Source organism: Botryllus schlosseri, chromosome 14 (genome assembly GCF_051294905.1).
Source record: "Botryllus schlosseri isolate E-star chromosome 14, Bs_hap1, whole genome shotgun sequence".
Classification (NCBI taxonomy): domain Eukaryota; kingdom Metazoa; phylum Chordata; class Ascidiacea; order Stolidobranchia; family Styelidae; genus Botryllus; species Botryllus schlosseri.
The window spans coordinates 6,723,561-6,746,036 of record NC_137249.1 but is presented as its reverse complement, the minus strand read 5'-3'; the positions used below and the strand labels follow the sequence as shown (position 1 = coordinate 6,746,036).

Here is a 22,476-nt window from a genome sequence, read left to right as displayed (position 1 = left end):
CGCCAGCTTGTAAATTCACGTCTCAGCCTACATCCATACCTATCCCAAAGCAACGCGATGCCAAAATACCGCAAAAGTTTCTTCACGCTCTCAAGACGACATTAGGACAACTGTTTATTCATTCATGATTCACGATGAAAAAGTATTGCTGCTGGAGGTTGTTTAGGAGGCATGCAAATATAGCACGAGTGGTCCCAAGAAAAGGTGAATTAATTCCAACGCCGGATAAACTTCCAATTGTTTCTTTGTCTCGTCTTCATTCCTTCTGTGTGACTAGTATCTTGCAGTTCCACTAAAAATAATTCATGCGTAAGTCGCTATACTAAGCCAAGTTGATAACCTAGACATGACTTATAAAGACCAAGACAAATAGGCTAACAAAAATATAACAAGTTTTGAAGTACCGGTACTGGTACATTGTGAGTTGATGACTTCTCATTTGACATGATATAGCAGAGATTCATGACTTGAATGATCAATGTATTGAAAGAAAAGGTGCCTCATTTGATGCGGCATGTGAGCCAAACATCGAGCAGTGGATGAAAACATATCTAAGCTATGACCCGATAAATGTCAATAACAAGCTAACAGTTTCAACTACTCCGCGGCAGAGTATGTGGTGTCGCAGGTCCATTATACAAGTCGACTAATATCCCAAAACAGAACCGAACCAGGTGGTGTGCACAGTCGTAGATATTCACGGTAACTAATACTATACAGTAGGCTACTGTACCTTTTACGATGCGTATCCCATTCATCAGTCCTAAGAATCTTCAACGAAAGTCTCTACTTTCTTCAATCACAAGTCACAAGCTTCGCACCGCCAGCCTTTGCATGTCCAAAGCTCAATATTAATGGCCGAGCAGTCGGCTACTCGGCTCGACACGCAGACGACTTTGAAATAAGTGATATTCATCCGCTCACATATGCCACCAATAATATTTACTGTCCACGTTATAATGTTCAATCCAGTTTGGTTTTTCATACAGAAACATCTATCAACACCTATAGTCCCTTTCTTTTGCATCTAATTTCGTATATATTGATATTTATTGCTCCACGTGTGGTTCCCTACTTACTTACCTAACCGGACGCTATTTGTGATGTCACAGTTGATTGTTGGTTGTTTACTACGAATCTCAGAAAAACCTGCAACGCGCAACCTAAGGTAACCTATTATAGGTCCCCGTGTCCGCCATTAAGAAATGGTCAACTGAGCCTGCTGCTGTGCTGATATTTCTAGTTTCAGGAATAAGATTATATATCCTAAACTGATTTTTGTTACTCATTAGCCCTATCTGTTACAACAAATCTAACCGCTGAGAGCGACCGTGTAGCCATAGCCTTATAATATAATGTATATGGTGTAACTACATTGTCAGCTGCTTCTTGCACCCAACTATGCACTATACCGAAATTGGTACTAGGGTCAACCAGTTCCGTGTGACCTAATCCTGTCTCGCGAACGAGGTTGAATCAGGTCAAATCGCAACGAGAATGATATCACAGTGACATGCACTTCCACGTATCCACTGGTTGCTGGGGCTTGGAAGCTTATCAATTTTACCAATAGCTTGGTAAAATGCCGTAGCGAGTAACTGTCAGTAACCTTGCGAAGAAATTCTGGTAACTTGACTTAGCAGCTAAATTAATGTAATATTACATATCAAAATGTAAAATGACAAGCTACACGCTGCTATAGGGTCCATCAAACCACTGGATGTCGCCAGACTTTAGGTGGTAACCGCCTTTGTTACGTATGCGGTTGCCGTATTCAGAAACCTGTAGGTTACTTTCTCGATTGTGTAAGGGTATTTTATATGGAAAAAATGGCGACAACATATTCTACGGGGACCGTGAACTCGCTATAAAATGAACTAAAACTGCGGAAAGCTTCTACGGAAGGAAATAAGGCCGATTTGATAACTAGGTGAGAATGTGAAATTGTCAACTAAATGTCGGCTACCAGCTCAGCACCTGAAGTTTTCGAAGTTTTAGTTCATATTATAGCGAGCTCACGGTCCACGTAGAATATGTTGTAGCCATTATTTCCATATAAAATACCCTTACACAATCGAGAAAGTCACCTATAGGTTTCTGATAACGGCAACCGCGTACGTAACAACGGCGGTTACCACCTAAAGTCTGGCGACACCTAGTGGTTTGATGGACCCTATTGGCTGCGACCGGTAATTCGTTGTAAAATTTACAGAAATTTCTTTGTAAATCTACCAGATTTTTTTGTGTGTGGTGTCCAATGTCCATTCTCGGTAATGTCCAGTCTCGGTAATAGTTTTCCCGGTATTGGTATGGAACCGTTTGCAACGACTCCATTCTAAATCTTATTGTGGATAATTCTATGCGGGATGTGACCACATACGTGGCTCTGCGTTAGTCCTTGTATTGTATGGCATTGAATGACACCGGGCAAGTACCATTGTATCAAGCGAATCAGACGAATAAAAGACCCACAATGATATGTATGGGTCTACTTAATTAGAGAGATTACTGTTAAAATTGACGTGACGCATTGTGTGATCGTGAAAGTTGACAGTGCGATAAAAGTTTGATTACAAAGTTGTAATATAATTTAAAAGCATCATTCAATCCCAAACATGATGCTCGGATTGCCAATAGCGAGCAATCGCGTATAAAAACAGATGTTGGAAGGACTGAAACTATACGAGGAGTTAATAAAAGATTTTGTTTTCAGAATTCACGATCTTAGATCGTGCATAATATCGTCGATAATGCAATCTACAGAAGATCAGATGAGGTCAAAGCAGCCAGCGTTGACACTCAAGTAGAAGTAGAACTAACGTAATAAATTTCTACTCAATTAAAAGTAGAATAGCTACATGGGGATCATATATATGCTTTTAGCAGTCAGAGGTCGCGTCAAAAATTGTAGGGTGCTTCTTCGCTCCCAACGCAAAATCAATAATGACGCTAGAAATATAGGTGTGAATTTTCGAAACGATAGCAATTTATCGCGATGCATAAAATTATTTAGTTTTGACAAAAATGTCTAAGTAGGCGGGAGCCGAAGAACGAAAACACGTATGTTGAGTAGTGCAAGTTGCTAAAGACTACTTGAGTACTCCAAAAAAAGAAGTCCTTCGTTACCGACCTCCCATGCAGAGAGCTGCAGCAAAACACACCGACAGATACTGAACTGCTGTACGTGACTATTCATCGCGAAAAGGCTACCACAAGTTCAAAGGACCAAAATAGATTGCTGGATGCGCTTTTCATGGTTATCATTACAGCGGAAATTACGGAAATACACGAGCGTTGGCAATTAGAGTGCCATCCATCAAAACCTAGGGGACATTATTTCACAAAACAGAAGACGGGTAATTATCGAATATTCACACGAATGTCACCGATGGAAGTTGTCAGGCTTAATGACTTGTTCTCATAAATGTACTTCAATATAGAAATGTTGATACTCTGATGGAAGTGATCGAGGAATGAATGTTCATTTCAAGTACAGTGCAGTGCAGTGCAGTCGGTGGTGCCGTGGTGGTATCAACAACACTTTTTTCGGATATGGTCCCATAATTTTTGATTATAAGTCCCACGCAATCAACAAGCGATTTTAATCCACTACACCCCGTTCTCTTGTAAAACCAGTAACTCCCCAGGGAGTTGTAATTTAGTTAACTATTATATGACAGAAATTGTACCACAACCACATATTATCGAGAATTCTAGCAAAACTCAAGTGTCTATTTTATATTCTTAAGCACGACCGAGACTGGAATATGCATATTCCATTTACCAAATATTGGCGCTTACCTTTAGTCATCCTTGTTGCATGGACGCTATAAAGTAACAGGCATGCGGCACATAGGATCAAACGCGTTGTCTGCGATTTCTTCATGATTAACGAATTTTCACCAATTAAACCGAGTTCTTGCTGTATACATTCGTATCACTTGCATAAATACAAATTCGCTATCGGTATTCCTTCATACAGTCATTTATTAGGTACTTTCAGAAATTGATACTTGGCGGTCGTCTTTCGTACCGGATATCTATATCTATCAACGTTTTTCATGACTCAATTACACCACAAAACTATAGTTTCTTTAGTATCAGTGGTTCTCAAACTGGGGCGCGAGCCCCCTTGCGATATTGTCACGCGGGCGAAATCATTAACCAAAACGATCTGCACGCCTTAAATCAAACATTGGTTGCATGCTCCGTTATCTTGGACTGACGAAGTAAATTTGGCACAGTCAGTGCAAGAACATCTCCACATAAAGCTATCATTTTTGCCCTTCGCTAACTATAACTTCTACAACAATACCATCGGCCGCGAGGCAACTGAATCGACTAAAACATACCGAAGCTCCGGGACAAAAATTTCGAGACACTCGAGAGACGAGAAAGGAAAGGAAAGGACGAGGCAAAGAAATACAAAGAACGAAGTAGAATGAGATAGATACAGAAATGAGGCAAAACTGTGACCATGCCCTAAGAAATCTAATGGTACCGAACATTCACTCAAACACGTCGAACTATCTGGCGGTACTCATGTACTGCAGAATAACTAGTACAAAGCGCATTGACAAATAGTCGCGTTGTCTTGAGATTTTGAAGGTTGAACGAATGCCAAAATTAATGATCAACGTTTTGGATAGTTGTGCATAGTCATTATTAATGGATATCAGAATAGTATCAAAACTTTATGTCGTTTTTATTACTTACATAACTAAACTATACTAAACTAAATGATTTTAAGTTCTTTTACGTGAATATATCCGATAACAGTGTTGTTGTGTAGTTGTCTTTCATAATTTTGATTTTGTAGTTATGCAAGTTCAATTTTACTCTTCCGCATTAGATAACCGTTTCGTTCTTACATGTTTCTTTCTCATTCATCAGGTCCCCAATCTTACTGTGCATATATTTTCTGTATGGTAGGTCACATTGAATAACAAAATACGTGGGTTACAATGCTCTCATGACTGCGCCAGACTGAATGACTGGCTGACTGACTAACCAAAGCAATGTGTATTGGGATTACGAACAAATGTATTTTAATGGCCAATACGTCACTTGTGCAGTGTAGGCTACTACTGTGATGAAGTACTTTCATAAGCATTGTCAAGAAAATATGTCTGTTATTTCAGCATGTTGCTCGCATGTGCGACTGTGTGCAACATTATCTGCTTCAATTCCCTGACTAACTGTGTGACTTTCAGGTCAGGAACTTGTTAGCGATTGTTGGACTATAAAATGTCATTCTAACTTTTGTTATGTAGGCTACAGCATTTATAGTGATACACACCAGAAACCAGTGAATGTCGCATACGCGTCAGTAAAAGATGTGAGCTCTTGTCGATTTACCTCTTCTAGAACATGGCCAAATTAGTCAAACTTGTATTTCACTTGTTATTTTACTTGGCGGTCGGAAGAGCGAGCTATCATCGCTGTTCAACTGATTTTTAACGCTGAAGATGCCAAATACCTCGGGGTGTTACTGGAACCGGACATGTCCTGGAAGAGTCACCTACAATCGATAACGCCAGAATTATCGAGGGTATATGTAGTTTGTGCTGCCTATTTGGTAACCCCCTGTCGATTTTATTACAATACGGAATTATTTGGTCCGGAGCTGCGAGCAATAATGCAATCGACTCAGTGCATAAACTACAACATCGGGTTCTCAGTATCATTGTCAAGGCGTCGTTGTGGCCCTTACGGCTCTCAATAACCCCAAATATTCATAGACAGTTGTAGTATGTTTCTATGAATATTTCTCGTCAAATTCTGCATATTATTAATTAAATAACCCATATTAATTATATCTTAGCCGCCCAAGGCAGCTTCTGAAAACCGGGAAGAGAATCCTACAGACCACCGTAATAGCGTCAAACGGTTCGACGAATACCCGCCACATATTGTGGTGTTTTGATCTGACGAAAATTTCAATAAAACGATTGATCAAGAAGAATCAACAATTTTAGGTGTTCTGGTAGCCAATCCTGTTTTGGAAATGAAGTTTTGTCCAGAGTCGCCGTGTAACGTATTGGCATCTAACGCACGCACAATTAGTATACTTACGTATGACGTATTGAAATGTGTCGTAAAGAAATGAAACCAACACAACTTAACAAACGAATTAATATATATAATTAATGAAAAACATTTATTGCTCATAGCAAGTGAAATTGTCTTGCACCATCAGTAACAGGGCACCATCTAGCGACTATCGGACATTTGTAATTTACATGGGAATATCGTCATAGTGTCTAACGTCACACGAGCCTGTGTCACATTAGACGAGTCTACCCTTTTAAAAGTGATGCCTTATTTTCCGTCATTTATAATGAACATGAACATGAAATATATACAAGGGCCCAGGGTGCTTAGTGCTTACGCGTGTTAGGCGAAACATTGGATTAGGTTACTTATTGGGAAATTTGTGATGAACAATGTTCCCTCTAATTTTTCACGAGTCTGCGCGCAGTCACCAACTGACCGAGTGGATCCGTTGGACAACAGTGCGTTACGACTAAAAACAGGTCATCACTTCGGCTTTCTTGTGCGCGATGACTTTGTCAGCAGTGCGCGGGGCAGCTTAGAGGAAACATTGGTGAGGACCTAATTCTACTGTAGCTATCATCAGCTGAAGTACAACGCACTTGCGTGTCGTGCGCCCTCGGCTTTCAAATAGGCACACCACCTAATCAACGTGAATTGCCGATAAACATGACGCTCAGTTAAGTTTGATTGGTGTGGAGCCATATTTCGCCTGGCGCCGGCTATCAGGCCGTTCTGGAGTAGTCACTAGTCAGGTCTAGTAGTATGGAGTCTATTTTGTCTTTCTTTCCAAATAAAAATTCTCAACATTTTCTACTGAATCAATATCAGGGATGTCTAGATCAATACTATAGCCAATGCTGCATTTCAAATCACCAGATCAAGCTTTTGACATATCGACTTTGACTGCACAGTGCACATCGTATTTGACGCCTGTTCGTTGCGTTCTCTGCTTGTCAATTTCCATGCTAGCTTCTGCATTTCTCATTCGATACGCGTCTCCTTTCTCAACATAGCTTCCAAGGCGGCTGTGGATTAATACGGACTTCGGCAAGCCGTTTCGATTCATTCCCATCTTTTCATTGCAACGCAATTCCTATGATATTTTGAACTGATGACATTGGGAATAAAATGATTGATTAATTGATTGCTTAAACCAGTGGTTCCCAACCTTTTTCGACTCATCGCCTCCTTTTCAAACTCCACACCGATCATCGCCCCCCAAATATTGGGAACACAAAAATGCGCATACAGACTGAAATCACCGGCGAGTTGACTTAGTAAAAAGGTCAACTTTTCGGCTCGACCTCGAAATTACACTTTTCTAGCTAAATTTTGGTGAGTTGACTAACAAAAAAGGTGATTTCTCCGACTTGATTGCCAAAGGACCGTAACAGGACTTCGTCAGCCCCCCCCCCATTACGTTGGTCTTGGCCCCTCTATATAGGGCGATAAAGCAAACTTCTGCACCCCTCAGACCCAACTCCCCCGATACCTCTTTATATCGCTACTTCTCAGCACAAATTGTTGGACTCTTTAGTTAGTCGGCTCAATTCGCGCGAAGCGCAAAAAATTTCTATTATTCATGATTGAATCGGTCAATATGATCGGGAATTGCATAAATATTGCTGTCAATTTTCCATCCTCTCTCTGCTCATGTATTCAGATTTACCGGTAAAGCTGAGTGACGTGTCTTGGAAAATGTAGGGCCCGTTAATAATAATTGAACATATTCGGGCGGACCCGTTCGCTACGTAATGACATTTTGTGGCCTGTCTGCTATGTCAAAAGGTATTCAAATCGCCCATACGTACTAAACTAAAAGACGCACACGAATTCAAATTGGTATTTCTGCACTGGCAATTAATTTTCTCTGCGAGATGGCATTTTTGTGGGGTTCTGATTGGACAGGACAGGAACATTTGGAGCCAGCCATTTAGGCGCCTATGGACAATTAAATATATATGTATATCGTATATATATCGAATTCGGTCAGCATAAAGGCAGTCCTTTTCCGCCAAGGTTTTCTCGTTCTGGCACACTTCTCGGAGTCGCATGTTACATGGCCTGAAACTTCATATGTCTTGGTGCGTCATGGTGTGATAATGGCTGACGCCGAGATGCCCATTTCTATACCTCATGCGTATTATTTCTTGGAGGAAGGGTATCCAATAAGCAAGAAATACGCGACCACGAAATGGCGCGCAGCGCGAAAATTTTTTGAAAAAGTTGCCTAAATTTTCAAAATAGTACTCTATAATTAATGTTAATTCACGACAAATTGTGGACCCCCTTCGAGTTCGGGCCCCGCATCTCAATTGGGGGCTTGGGTGTGGCAGTTACGGTCATGGATGCCAATGTAGCCATTTCAACGCGCCATCGCCCCCCTATCGCCCCCTTCGTCCGTTTCGCCCCCCTATCGCCCCCTTGGCTATTTTCGTCCCCCTGGACCGACAAATCGCCCACGTTGGGAACCACTGGCTTAAACATACTCAATGTACATTAGACACGGTACGACGAGAATGACACATGTGTGGATATATGTTGACCGCTGTACTGAAGTGGTCTTCGCATTGTTTCTCTCAGAAATAAAATAATCATTACTTGCTCTTCAACTACAGGCGGATGGTAGTTAGGAACTCGGGTGAATGTGAATAGCTTGTGAGTTACAGGCTCGATAACTATTCAATAATACAGTTCTAAAAGTGATATTCATAAATATTCCACTATTAACACAATGGGGCTTGCAACGTTACAAATATTTGAGACCTACCCGGTTGTAATCAAGCTGTGCAAGCCATCCGTTTTGATTGCGTTATAATGAATACGGGTCTTCACGTTATTGTCCAAATAATTTAGCCTAACAAAATCTTAGAACGTGGAAATATCGTTCCAAAATTAGGAACCGGACAGCCATCATCTCTGGTCTGTAATCAACATTTCTGTAAAATCCGCTATGTGTCAGTGTTAGAAAACATGTCTTCGAAGCAAGCAGAAAGCCCGTAGGCCTACATCTCGTACGATTTCGTGTGTGTGATCCCCAAAATCACAAATGATTGTTTTTGCAGCATCCCCATTATTTCAATGAGTCGCCGCGCCTGAATAGTTGAGCTCGGATGCATGCTTTTTTCTCTCTTTTGCACTCTCAGTTCTAGAATTACCCGCTGCAGACTTTACCTCGGTAAACTATTTTATTGTTATATTTACATTCTTTTCCAGTGGCGGCTCGTGACAATATCGGGTGGTGGGGCAAGGGCCGCAAGCGACTTGTTATCAATATGACGTCACAGTAGCGTTTTTCAACGTTCATGATGGCCACATGAATTTCCCGTAAACAATGATTTTTAACGTAGGTGCCGCGAGAGGTTTGCCGGTGGCGTGACTTGAAGTGCGGTGACAAATGTTTTATTCATTGTTTTTTATTCAAATGATTATTTTACAAAATGTACGCGAACTAAGATAGATGTGATATATCGAATCAAGCACATCATTTTGAATAGTCTTTGAGGTACCCTTAGCTCAGGGGTTCTCAACTTCCCTTGTATAACGGGCCGCATTTTAACAGCAAAAGACGTTGCGGGCCGCAGAAAATTATTGCTATGTATTTGCGGGCTACTATTAAATTTAGGCTACTGTAGCCTATTTACTAGTCGTATACGGTCGTTCAGTATATTTTTATGCATTCTAAAGCAGTGTTCGTAAGTTTTCAGTTGTTGTTTTCTGTGAGAATATAATATCTTCCAGCGGCGCACGTATAACCCGTCATTGAGCGTGCATCGCATTAGTTGCCCAGTCGGTATATCCACCTTCAAACCCTTCCACCAGAGAACCGAACTCTCTGTTTCAATAGGTGACCGAGCAAGTATAGAATTACGGTAACTTTTTCGTTACAAAGACCATTATCACTTTGAGCTCTCAGTGATATGAGAAGAAGTCTGGCGTTCGGGTCATTTCTGAACAAATCAATCAACCCTACTCCTTTCCATCCATGGCTGGAGCCCTGCACCAATAGTCGTGCAGATAGGAGTCACATTTGTTAAGTTGATGTTTTTCGCTCGGCTCTTCACGCGTTTGCCCTTCCAGCATTTCCACTCTGAAATAATGCACTTAGATAATTAGCTTTGCAGGATCTGTGGAGTCAGCAGCTTCTCGTCCGATGCTAGGCTAAAATGGTCTGCGCGGTAACGTATTTCAGAACATGCGATGACAGAGCGACTGACATTGCTGTTACTTTTCTGGTCACAGTTCAATCAGACTACTGTAGCTTCAACATTTGTCAGGTGATGTTGTCCTTGCTGGTTCTGGAAGTAGCAAATATTCGCACAGTATGTTCAAGTTCTTTCTAAATGACACCTTCTCTGGCAAATTTCATGGATTTAGCGATATTCCAAGCAATTTTGAACCATGCGTCTGTAACATCGTCGACAATTTTAACAATGCCTCGAAATATGGATTATTGGTGGGCTTGACACCTAGCTAGCAATGATTTTTTTTAATCAGGTGATACGCATAACTTCAGAATTAAGTGTCGTGGTATAATTTTAAGCTTCTACACTTCGTTACGGCAACTGATCTTCGACAAACATGTCACATCGGGTTTTCCATTTATATCTGAGAAAGCAAATTAACTGTTCCACGCGGACTTACAAACCCAGTTACCCGCGCCGTTTAATTTCCCCTTCCTTGTTCTTGTATCTGTTCAAACCGTTCGCGGTGAGTGAAACACTCTTTAAAAGTGTACTACACAACGGAATTATCTTGAACAAGAGTCCAGCCGAATACCAATTCAAAACAATAACAATCTACACTCGAGCATATATCAAGAAACCAGAACACATCATAGAATCAGTAATCAAACGATAGAGAGACGGTGCGATAAGAGTGCTAAGTAGCTAAATTAATATGTAACAATATCGTGCCAGTAGAAATTGCGTTTATAATGAAAGATGTCGCGGGCCGCAAAATAATCGTCTGCGGGCCGCATGCGGCCCGCGGGCCGCGGGTTGAGAACCCCTGCCTTAGCTACTGTCGCGGTGTCGAGATGTTCGCGCAAAATGCTATCAATGGAAGCCGTGTATTTAATTAGATCCAAAAATACCCCCCTATTGAGAGAGCATTCCTTCTCATCGTGGCCTCGAAGAGGCAATTCATGAACTCCAATAAATTTAATGGCATCAATCACCCGAGAGAGAACATGCCTATTCTTATCTACAAGCTCATTGTGCTTGCATACTGATACGCGATAACTTTCATTGAGCTGCGACATTACATTTACTCTGCCAAACAATTTATATTTAACTGCACTAGCCATGTGCACGTGGGATTTTTGGTGCGTTTTCAGACGCTCTGACAAATGCTTCAGATCGCGATAACCAATTTTGTTCCAACAAGAGCCACTGCTTCCGGTACCGTCGAATAAAAGACAGTAAAAGCAAAACAAGGCGTTTTTATCCTCGCCATAAGTAAGCCATTCATTTTTATCGAAATGCGCTGAAGAAAAGGCACGAGTGCGTTTTCCTCCGGCGTACGATTGGATCAATGGGCAATTTCTAGGCTGATACGGACCTAGTCGCTTTACCTCTAATTTTTGCTCTAAAGGCAGCTGGCTAAACGGCGTACGGAGCAAAGATTCAACACGATTCATGTTCGCACTTGACCTGACTACTTATCTGCAGAAATGGAAATGACTATAAATCGAGAGATTGCGTATGCCTAACTGGAAAGGTCAACGAGTTCGGACACATACGCAATTGTTATCTCATAGATTGGACAAGGAAATGTCATATTGAATCCAAAACATCATTCTGAAGAACTACGGATAGCAGCCTCGGAAATTCGGTCCCGGTACAGCTTGGGAGATTCTGGCCTTGAGGCTGGAGACTGTCACACGACACATACGGCTTACGGTCTATAGTGTCTATATGTCTGCTGCAAAATCGCCTTCGGAAAATATATTACCGAATAAATACGTGGATGAAAGCCGAAAACTTGGTACACTGTTACATGAAATCATCGAGAAGTATAGCCTCATGGCCGTTTTCGGTATGGTACACTGTCAAAATTAATACGAACAGATCAACGCCGAATTTTGCGTAATATTTACTGAGGAATCGGCTGATCAAGCGATCAGCTGTTAGCCGCCATCGAAAACGAAACAGCTATCGCGCTTGACAGGGGTTGTAATTGTGAGCAAATGGCCCGAAGGCCGCCATTCCACGGTGAAATTGACATTGGAGAATATAAAATAAAACTAAATATTTGAATGCAAACCGAGGATGTTAGTAAACTGTTTCATGATATCATCATCTCATCACCTATCTCAGTATGGAACACAGATACACCGGCTTTTGCGTGAAATCCGCAATGCGTTAGGTAGGCTAAGTGTCAGATCAGCGCACATCTCTACCATACTCGAACTTAATAACGAAATTGCTGCCCTATAATCATTGAGTGTCAACCTTGAGACTTGGCACAGCGTTCGATACTAAAATCAAGACATACCATGTAAAAGTTCATGACGGATCTAGCTAAGGAGCATCGTTAAAATCAATGGAGACCAATACCGGCTTTGCGTGAAATATGTTTGCGATACATGACCGATCAGCACACACTCGACTTTGGAAACGGAATTACTACCCTAAACTTTGAGTAGAAACCCTGAAACTTAGGACAGTGTTAAATACCACCATCACGACATGACATACCAAGTTTCAAGAATTATCATGGTGTGAAACACCATCAAAATCGACCTGTACCAGCAACGGTCGACTCAACGCATATCACGGTATCCGAGTTCAGATATAGATACGATTGCTACATCACACCTTAGGGGCGAGTAGGCATATTTGCCCCGGTTGCTCGGCCATTTTACGAATAGGAGAGAGCAAATCACCGTTTCTTTATTGTGCGCGGCTTTGAGAGAATAGATAGTGAAAGCTTGTTATGAGCGCTACCGGGGCAAGCCCCGGCTAGGCATTCACAAAGCGAAAACACAGAAGAGAATTCGATTTTCGCAGAGACTTCGCTATGTATGGGCGTTTGCAAGCGAAAGCACAAGAAGAACGCGGGTTTCGCTGTGATCTCGATATATATTGAGCGCTGTGCGTCTATAAATGGTTAAATTGTTATTGAACAGAATTTTAGGTGGGGCAATGCCCCAGTTGCCCTATAGGACGAGCCGCCACTGTTCTTTTCTGTACAATAATGAAAATGATATTTCATGCAAACTACGTCCGACTATCCCTGATGACTTGATTGAGCCTGGTCCGGTGCCTTCGAAATAACTATCTCAAATAGGTAGAACTCATTATTTCGAGTATGAGCTTTATCGAGAACGAATGAATTGCACACCTACTTGTAGATGATTTGGGGAAGATTTAAAGGTATAACTTGTACGAAAAACCACTGGAAAATGATTTAATCTTGCTTTAAACAGAGTTCATCGTCGGTACATATCCAAAACTCAATCCACATTTCCCAACGACCCACAAACGCATTAACAACAACAATGTGTATGAACAATTCAAGAGTACATTTTATGCGATTTCAGAGCTTCCAACACTGTATCCGGTTTTTCGATACTTAGCAATTATTTTCAATGAAGTACGTTGCTCTCTTGTTTGTATCCCTTTTTCAGCAATTCAAAGCACGGTCTGCACTCGTCGGTCAAGACATCGACGCACATCTCGTCGGGGCACGGACCACCGCATTTTCCGCTGGGGAGGCGTAGCTCTTTGCATCGGATACAATTACCCGGTCCACTGCCGTAGCAGGTGTCACATTGCTCATCACAAGGTTGACATTCTGTTCCACTGTGGTAAAAACCTTCGCCACATTCCAGGACACACTTATCTCCCAATGTAAAATACTCGCAACTCAGGCAATCTCGAGCCCCCGGGCCCCAGCATCCACCATCACCGCAGGCTGGATGACATGTCTCGCCTGTTGAGAGAATAGAAAATATGAATAGAGTACCTTCAATTAATGAGAACATTTGTGAAATGGGCTCTTTTGGAATAACGGTATAATATGCCAGTCTGCGCTGTCTGCAGAAATCAACATTGCATGTTCATCAGGGCTTTATCGGGATGTTGACAAATTACGTTTTTGTGAAAGTTCAAATTATTTTCAGTCATTTCATTTCTAATTTGGCTTGCCTTATAAACCCTATAAATAGGCCTACTTATTATATTTGTAACATTTAGCAACCTAACGCCCTGTAAATTAAGTAGTAGGCCTATATGCCTGGATATACATCGACCAGCTCTGCAGGTATGTTCAATATAAAAATATCTGTATCTATGCCTATACCAGTGATTCTCAACCGCGGCTCTCCGAGCCGCATGCGGCTCTCGACTGCTCTCCGTGCGGCTCTCACTAACGATGTGAAATCATTGATGCTTCTACGGAAATTCTAATTATTCATGATCATAAATAAATCGCGCCTTCAACACAACAAATGTACGTTTATGTTCACGTTTACTGACGCGAAGGTCATTCCCTGATCACAATAGAATCCTACGTAATACAAGTTGTACGGGTTGTGACGTAACATTACCGATAGTAATTTCGGTAGGCTTTAAATCCGAACCTTTACTGCTTTACTGAAGGCTCTGACCGTCTGACCTAAGCCTAATCAGGTGTCTGTAATGAGACGGGCGAAGTTTATTTCGCTCGAGACGGCGGCTCATATTAGAATACGGGTGACAAGAGACTCGGTCAATAAGACAATCAACGTTTGGGGTAACTGCAGGTACTTTATTTTCTTACTCTTTGCTTTCATCTTGATAGCGTTAGAAAATATCGGAGACTTTGGTTCAATGATAATGTCAGGTTCAGATCAACCTGCAAAGAAATCTCGCACCCTTGTGCAAGAAAATCGGGCCTTTCAAAGTGAATGGGAAGAGGCGTATTTTCAAATTGAGGAAAACGGCAAAGCGAAATGCCTTCTGTGCCCTATAATAATAAACGGTGTAAAATCTTTCAACGTTAAGAGGCATTATAAAACACATGCGGGAAAATACGACGTCTATCAAGGTGAATCAAGGAAACGGAAGTTAGAATGTCTGAAAGCAGAGCGTAGCAAACAAGGAAAAATGTTTTTAAAAAAAAAGAACCCGAAGAGGTAACAATAACATCATATAAGATCAGTCATCTATTGGCCAGCAATATGAAGCCATATTCTGATGGCGAAATTACGAAGCAGGCTATTGTTTTGTTTACCGAAGACAATTGTTCTCCTGCCATTCAGCAGAAAGCTAAAAAATTGCAGCTTAGCAATGATACAGTAACGCGTCGTGTCGATTGCATATCCCAAGATCTGCATGAGCAACTTATTCACAAGTCGCAAGATTTTTCTTACTACTCGCTTGCTCTTGACAGCACTAACGACATTACCGACATAGAGCAATTAGCTGTATTCATCCGGGGAGTCATGCCAGATTTCAAGATTTGCGAGGAGTTTCTTACTTTGCGATCTATTCATGGCACAACGAAGGGAACCGACATGTTTCGTGAATTTCATGCTACTCTTCAAGAAGCGCATTTAGACCCATCGAAATTATATTCATTGGCGACAGATGGCTGCCCAGCAATGCTCGGCAAAAATCTAGGTCTTCAAGGACTCGTCAACAAATGGCGTGCTGAACAGAATCTTGACGCTGTGACTTGGCAACACTGCATTATACACCAGGAAAGTCTTGTTGCTAAATCATTAAAGATGTCCAATGTGACAGATATAGTAATATCGACCGTAAATTGGATTCGAGCAAACGCACTTAACCATCGAAAATTCAAGGCTTTTCTCACCGATATTGATGCTGACCATGGAGACTTGATCATGTTCACCGCTGTACGATGGCTAAGCCGAGCTGCATGCCTCAAAAGATTTTACGCGCTACTTCCTGAGATTAAAATATTTGTCGAAGGAAAGAAAGACATCCCTCAGTTGGGAAACGAACACTGGGTTGCTGACTTGGCGTTCATGGTGGATATTACCTCACACCTGTCGTCACTAAATCGGAACTTACAAGGAAATAACAAGCTCTGTCACGCCTGGTACGGGACAGTGTCTGGTTTCATTGAGAAATTGTGTCTTTGGAGAAAGCACCTAGAGGAGGGTGTTACGACACATTTTGTAACGCTTTCAAACCACCGACAGAATGGATCATTCAAAACATATGACCAGGTTATTAGTACCTTGATTGACGGGTTTAAACGTCGAATAGAGGGAATGCATCATTCCGTACCCCTGATGAATATATTTTCAAACCCAATGGCAGTAGATGCCGCCACTGCCCCTGATATTTTTCAGATGGAACTGCTGGACTTGCAGTCCGATATAGAATTGCGACTGTTGTTTCAAAGCAATGGACTCCTTGAATTTTGGGGTGCTGTTCCTGAAGAAAAATACCCCAACCTGATAGCTAACGCATCGAAGAATGCCTGCATGTTCGGTTCAACCTATGTATGTGAAGCCCTTTTCAGCAAATTAGTGAGGATCAAAAGCAAATATCGCAATCGATTGACTGATCGTCATCTGAAACAGCTCTTGTGCACAGCTTCCTCCACGATGAAACCTCGTTATGACAAACTTGTGAAAAATCAAATTCAATTTCAAGTTTCGCACTAAGTTGCAAAATAGATAGTGATCACCACAGATTTAGCGTCACGCCTTGTTCATCCAAACTCAATTCACATGCTCTCGGAACTCAGAAAGATTGTGGATTAAGTCTCAATAAACATGTTGTGACGCTAAATCTGTGGTGATCACTATCTATTTACTATCTGGAAGAATGTAAATTGTAAATCATCCGCAATCGGCTTCAACGGTGAAGGGTATACCTCGGTATACCATCGGTGAAGGGACGTGGCTGGGTAACGTCGTTTCGGAAGTTGTCCGTATGGGGAGTGCCCGCTGTCACAGTGTCGTCTGGGGAAATTGTCGTATTTGTTTTGGCCGTCGCTGTTTGAGCCAATCGCGGTTTTGGCCGTCGCTGTTATGGCCGTCGCTGTTGTGGCCAGTCGGTGTTTTGGCCGTCGCTATTAAGGCCGTCGCTATTTTAGCCGTACACCATTTCGTTGATACCATTTTTGATGATATTTTTCTATTCTCAATAAATTACGTTATTCGTGCCATCATGCGGCTCCCGACAGAGTTGAGGTTCATAAAATGGCTCCCACAGTGAAAAAGCTTGAGAACCACTGGCCTATACTCAAGCTCCAAAAATTTCACATGCAATCTACTGGTGTTCGAGTCTGAAGCAGTTCACCCCAATGTTTGGTATTTCATGGAATAATTCGATGATGGAAGTTTAATGAGCCTTGGATTTTCGATGATTGCTCCCCAATGTTGTCAACGTAACATAGATAATAAATGAAGCCAATGTTGGTGTTATGATGTAGTTCACGTAATCCAGAAATGCTAATTCATACGGTCCTGGTCTGAGCGCGGCCCAAGAGAAGCCAAGAGAAACTCGAAGGTGGATGACCCTAATTTTTCACCACAATCGCGCCAATTCAAACTTCACAAACCCCATCACAAGACAAATTTTATGAAGAATTGAAAGAAAGCTCCAGTGCGGAGTGGGAACTTATTTAACGTTAGAATTTAGCGGCTTCTGAGGTTGGAATTTAGTAAGTCAGATCTACGACCAAATCCCGTTACAGCTATAATGAAGCATAGTCAATTAGTCACGCATGCATCAATGATCACATAGTCGACAAATTTGAGCCACATTTTTCAAACTGGTCACTGCCTTGCATTTGTGTAAGACAACGTATCCACAGGCGGGTCCAGGATGGACATTTAGGATGGGCGAACAAAAATTCAGATGGGATTGATTAGGTTACCATGACGCGACGCCACATATGTATTTTGACGTAGCCTATACTTGACGTGGATGAAGTCACAGTATAGTCAAGCCGATTTTGTTTTTGTTTCTTACCGTAACATTTTTTGTTGTTTCGGAGCATCACGCCGGATACGAATCTGCTCTCTTTAACTGGGCTTTTCAAGACTCTCGTCCAGTTTACAGTGTCCAGGTAGCAGAGGTTTCGCATGTATCCAATGTAGACGTTCCCGCGCTCGATGCTTTTCAATGACCGAAATCCCAAAGTTTTGACCTAGAAAAGGCTCTCATGACAGTATATGCGTATTTACAGGACCGAAACATTACTTCGTTAGCCCCCACCTCCAAAAACGTTGGTCTTGGTCCCCTCATTTAGGTTGAGCGACCTAAATTCAGGGGGCTGCGACATCCAGACCCCCATATTCGCCGGCCCTTTCCCCCACTACCAAAGCGAGAGTTGGAATGTGCTATATTATGTCTATTCGCGCTCGATGCGAAATAAATTCGCTAAATTTGGTCAATAATATTGGTATAATATATATGTATTATATCGTTTTTATCCTCTCTCATCCAATGTGATCATATTAACCGATTGTACTGGTGGTATCGAATTTCAAGGGCATAAGTATTTGGCGCCAGCTGTTTAGGCATCTATGGACATTGGACATTAATATATATACAGTACATTAAAGATTCCGCCATTTTCTCCCTAGGTTTTCCCGCCACCGATATTTTGACAATACATTTCGGTGAGTCACATGTTAGCCTAAAACACAATATGTTTTCGTCAAAACAAGAAATCCAGCGACATTAAATCGCTACACCATTCGGGATCATACGAAATATCACTAGCACTTCCCAGGTGAAGAAATCAGTGGAATTAACAAGATTCATTACCATTCAAGAGAAACCGGGGAATTTTACCTACGACATTTCGAATCGAATCACCTCGTTATAAATCGATGTTGTAACGTACTTATGCGGGTAACAAATTTATTGTAAGCAGCACTTGAGAGTGAACTGACCAAAGCACAATCAACGGCTAAAGCGACATGAAAATAAGAGATGACCACAGTGGTGGTGCCGCATGATGTCGCCACGATACCATTAATTATCCTATATTGGAAAATTCCCCTCGCCCATGATGATTTTTTTCACAGTACTGGCGAACTGTATTGGATGTCTGAAGCAGTCGGCTCCGCTGCCACTAAACATGTAATAGCAAGTATATATAGACCTGGTGCTCAGCAGGTGCAAAATAGTCAGGATTAGGAAGCTGCCAGTACCAGGTTTTTTTCTGGTCGGGGATGTCGATAACGGTACGAATAACTAATATAACACGTCTAATCCGCTGAGTCGTTAGCAAACGTACCGATTCGAGGTGATACGGCCGGCCGGCGGTGGTGTCCTGAATCACAATCGCGGCAACTCCGCGAAAAAGTTGGACGCCTCGAATGGTTCTCAAGTTGCCAAAAGCGCTGAAGTCAGAAAGATTTTTATGCCAACCCAAAATATTCAGATATCCTGCAAAAGATGGAAAGCGCTTTAACGAATAAACATATTTCAATACCGGGTTGAAATAATTGTGCGCCTACTCAAAACACGCTTTGTAAATATCAGTGCCCGTCTGCGACAACGCGATTCACACCGAGTCGCTATATAGACCTCGCAACACGGTGACTGAGTGCATGTAGGCCTATCGGTACAGAAGTTTATCTGCAGAAGTCGCTGTATTTCGACATGGCAACCAAACAATCATTTATGCTTTCAATGAAATATCTTAACAGGTTCAGTATCCAACTCAAGTCTGCAACTATTTGAAATGCGCAAGTCACGATCGATTTATTCTGCTCCACGAAATCGCCAACAAAACTTGAAAGTATGTGGAATACACAGAACGATTCATAATTATTGCTTGCCATAAATTTTTTCCCAGTCCGGTGTAGACTAAGCTCAGGTATTTGGAGTTAGCGATAATATTGAGATAACACTCACCGGTTATAACTTCAACAGACGAAAACGATTTCATCACTTGCTGCGCGGTCATGGGTGGGATATAATTTTGCTTGTCGCTACAGTGAAAAATAAATACGTCAGGTCAGGCAAAATATATTACTATTAAATCAGTGCTTCAATAATAACATAAAATTATCCAATAACTTCTGTGTTAGTTGTACCCACCAACAATATCAAAACAAATTTTGCAGTTCGAAAATAATTAATTCAACAGATCAAGCCAGTGAATCGTCACGCTGTATCAGAGAAGACGTGTTCTCTGGCGATTTTTGAATACGTGACACGCATTAATTCATACATACACCGTGGATTCGGTTGAATATATAAAATAATATCTATTTGCGGTATTTTGATCATCCATACTCGCGGCTAAAAGGTATATCATTACAATGACATAATTATTAAGACCCATCTCATAACTTTGGCATAACGAATGAAAAACATTACGTTTGGTGCTTATACGTACCCCCCGAATGCGTATGCTTGGAAAACGATATTGCCCCGAACAATCTTGCAGCCTTCGAAATAATTTGTATTGTTGGCGTGTATCGTTCCAACAAGCGCCGCCGGACCATCTGGGTTTCCGACGCCATAGCACTCTGCAATCGTAATATATAGTATCTTTTCGTCAGTTGATCTTCCAAAGTAATTGGTAGGGGTAGCCAACAGTTATAAACAAGTACACTGCTATTTTGCCGTTCTTTCAAGTAGTCAATTTTTCAGCAAGTTCTAGCCCAGTGGCACTCATCCGAAGTGGCATTCTTTTACACCTGTTGATCTGTTGATGCTATAGGAATAAGTATAAGCTCAGAGAACTATTCAATAAGTTATTCATCTGCTGGAATTAAACCCCAATTGAACGATTTGGTTGCGAAGAAGCGGTGCCAACTACCACTGTTATATGTTGTCATTACATTCATGTCAGGCACATTTGTTTTTAGTCTTCATTCATTTATTTATTTATTTGTGGGGAGGGGAGAACAGGTTAAGAACAATCGGTCTAGCTGAATAATATAATCAGACTGGAGTATCTGTTAATCAAATCCATAGTTCCATTGATATTTTCAATTCGAGCTAAGCGCAAGGACAGGCAGTCCTCCAGGCATCCAACAATCATCTTCCACTACGAAACTTCGGTTTTATTCTATATATGGCTTTAGTAATCATAATCATACCATTGGCCAATGGGCATACCATAGAAAAGTTTAGTAAAAAAGTAGTCACAAACAAAAAAGGGGATGCCTAAAATATTGCATCGCAGTCACGGAGGCCAGTCTATGTTCTGCATAGATGCACTATTTTTGATTACATTTGGAACGCACGTAAGAAAGCGTGGGTTTGTTACAGGAATGCCATCCTTTATAAGTAATATGCATATACCTTTTGAATTCGCTACGTGGAAGAAGACGCATACGACAGAATAAACCAGCCACATAGATCTTGCAGAAAATACCATGTCGCCAATCATTCAGATCAGCAGGCACTAATATGATCTTAACCGTTCCGCTTAAAACGTCCGAATATACTATACTCCGCCTGGTGAAGTCTGTATTTATGTGCATTGAAGATGTCTGCAGGCGTTAATTCTATTCGCCACTGGGGAATTACTCGATCAGTATCTCCTCTTCCGCGCGTAATTGAAATCACAATTTTAAGACCATCGGAATTTAGATATCTTTTTGGCGCAACGCAGGAAATCTATTGTCTATTGCGCGATAACAATCGCAAAGATGTATATCAAAATTGTTTCGTCATCACTTGCCACTTTAATACTGGGCTCAGACATTATTTGTCAAGAGTGGGTCAGAAAGACTGACAGCCAATCAAACGAAGCTCACAACAATGTTTGTAACAGACATATACAACTGGTTAAACGTGCATCCGCTCAATGTGTCTGCTATTATGGTACGAACTAGTAACCTTTAATAACATTCAATGCGTAAAATCGCCAAATTCTTATTGTTGATAGCAGATTAGCGCGCAGATGGAGGTAAAGTTTGATTTGTGTTTAGTTTCACCTACGAACACTTTTTCATTCCGAAAATTTTTACACGAAAGCAACAGAAAGGTATGCATCAACAAATACCGTATATGACAGTTCGAACCGCAAAGAAATAACGGACTACTTTGTGCTCATTAAAAATGAACTGATTTAATAATCGTTGTGGATTGTCGTCCATTGTCCGATAAAAATATTTTACACATATTTCGTGGGTTTCAAGTGCATATAGTTTAGGTATTTCTCCGAACTATTTCATGATTCACCTGGTATTTTATTCTTATCTCACGGTCTGCATTGTCCAGTCAGTCACACTGTTATCGTGCACAAGTGGATCGCATATACAGTAAATAGTAAAAGCTGCATTTGCGGGTTGTATAGGCTACTCTCCACATATGAGCTGATGTTTAGATCAAGTTAACAAAGAATCCACGAACGCAATGTTTCGTATGGACATATTCAAATTTCGTAGCCGTGCAAGGTCGATATTGTTGAGCAATCACTTTCGATGAGCATTCGGAATACTGACCACCTACGAAGTATATTCCTGTAACAAAC

The 22,476-nt window shown here is 41.4% G+C and overlaps 2 protein-coding genes and 2 long non-coding RNA genes across 4 annotated transcripts in view; 2 read left to right on the top strand and 2 right to left on the bottom strand.

The window, feature by feature from the left end:
• LOC145455708 (uncharacterized) overlaps positions 1-22,476 on the top strand; it is a 237,639-nt gene that overhangs the window by 149,077 nt on the left and 66,086 nt on the right. The window lies entirely within an intron of this gene.
• LOC145456503 (uncharacterized) lies at positions 98-2,243 on the bottom strand. The gene is made up of 2 exons (XR_013920621.1): positions 734-2,243; positions 98-292 (listed from the first exon to the last, which is right to left on the bottom strand). It is a non-coding gene; the product is annotated as an uncharacterized LOC145456503 (long non-coding RNA).
• On the bottom strand, positions 13,361-21,449 carry LOC145455669 (receptor tyrosine-protein kinase erbB-3-like). The gene is made up of 6 exons (XM_080333651.1): positions 21,300-21,449; positions 20,386-20,518; positions 19,899-19,975; positions 19,276-19,427; positions 18,000-18,177; positions 13,361-13,995 (listed from the first exon to the last, which is right to left on the bottom strand). The coding sequence occupies exons 1-6, from the start codon at positions 21,385-21,387 to the stop codon at positions 13,649-13,651; spliced, it is 975 nt and encodes a 324-aa protein (XP_080189777.1). The 5' UTR covers positions 21,388-21,449; the 3' UTR covers positions 13,361-13,648.
• On the top strand, positions 14,358-17,193 carry LOC145455668 (general transcription factor II-I repeat domain-containing protein 2-like). Its single transcript, XM_080333650.1, has 2 exons — positions 14,358-14,806; positions 14,887-17,193. The coding sequence occupies exon 2, from the start codon at positions 15,224-15,226 to the stop codon at positions 16,682-16,684; it is 1,461 nt and encodes a 486-aa protein (XP_080189776.1). The 5' UTR covers positions 14,358-14,806; positions 14,887-15,223; the 3' UTR covers positions 16,685-17,193.

Bases quoted from the DNA above. Each gene is read 5' to 3' on its own strand.
- LOC145455668 (XM_080333650.1), top strand. From the start codon at position 15,224: ATGAAGCCATATTCTGATGGCGAAATTACGAAGCAGGCTATTGTTTTG.
- LOC145455669 (XM_080333651.1), bottom strand. From the start codon at position 21,387: ATGATTGGCGACATGGTATTTTCTGCAAGATCTATGTGGCTGGTTTAT. The intron at 19,428-19,898 runs GTGAGTGTTATC...CATCTTTTGCAG, and splicing joins GTCTGTTGAAGTTATAACCG to GATATCTGAATATTTTGGGT. The intron at 18,178-19,275 runs GTACGTTTGCTA...AGCCTTTTCTAG, and splicing joins GGCCGTATCACCTCGAATCG to GTCAAAACTTTGGGATTTCG.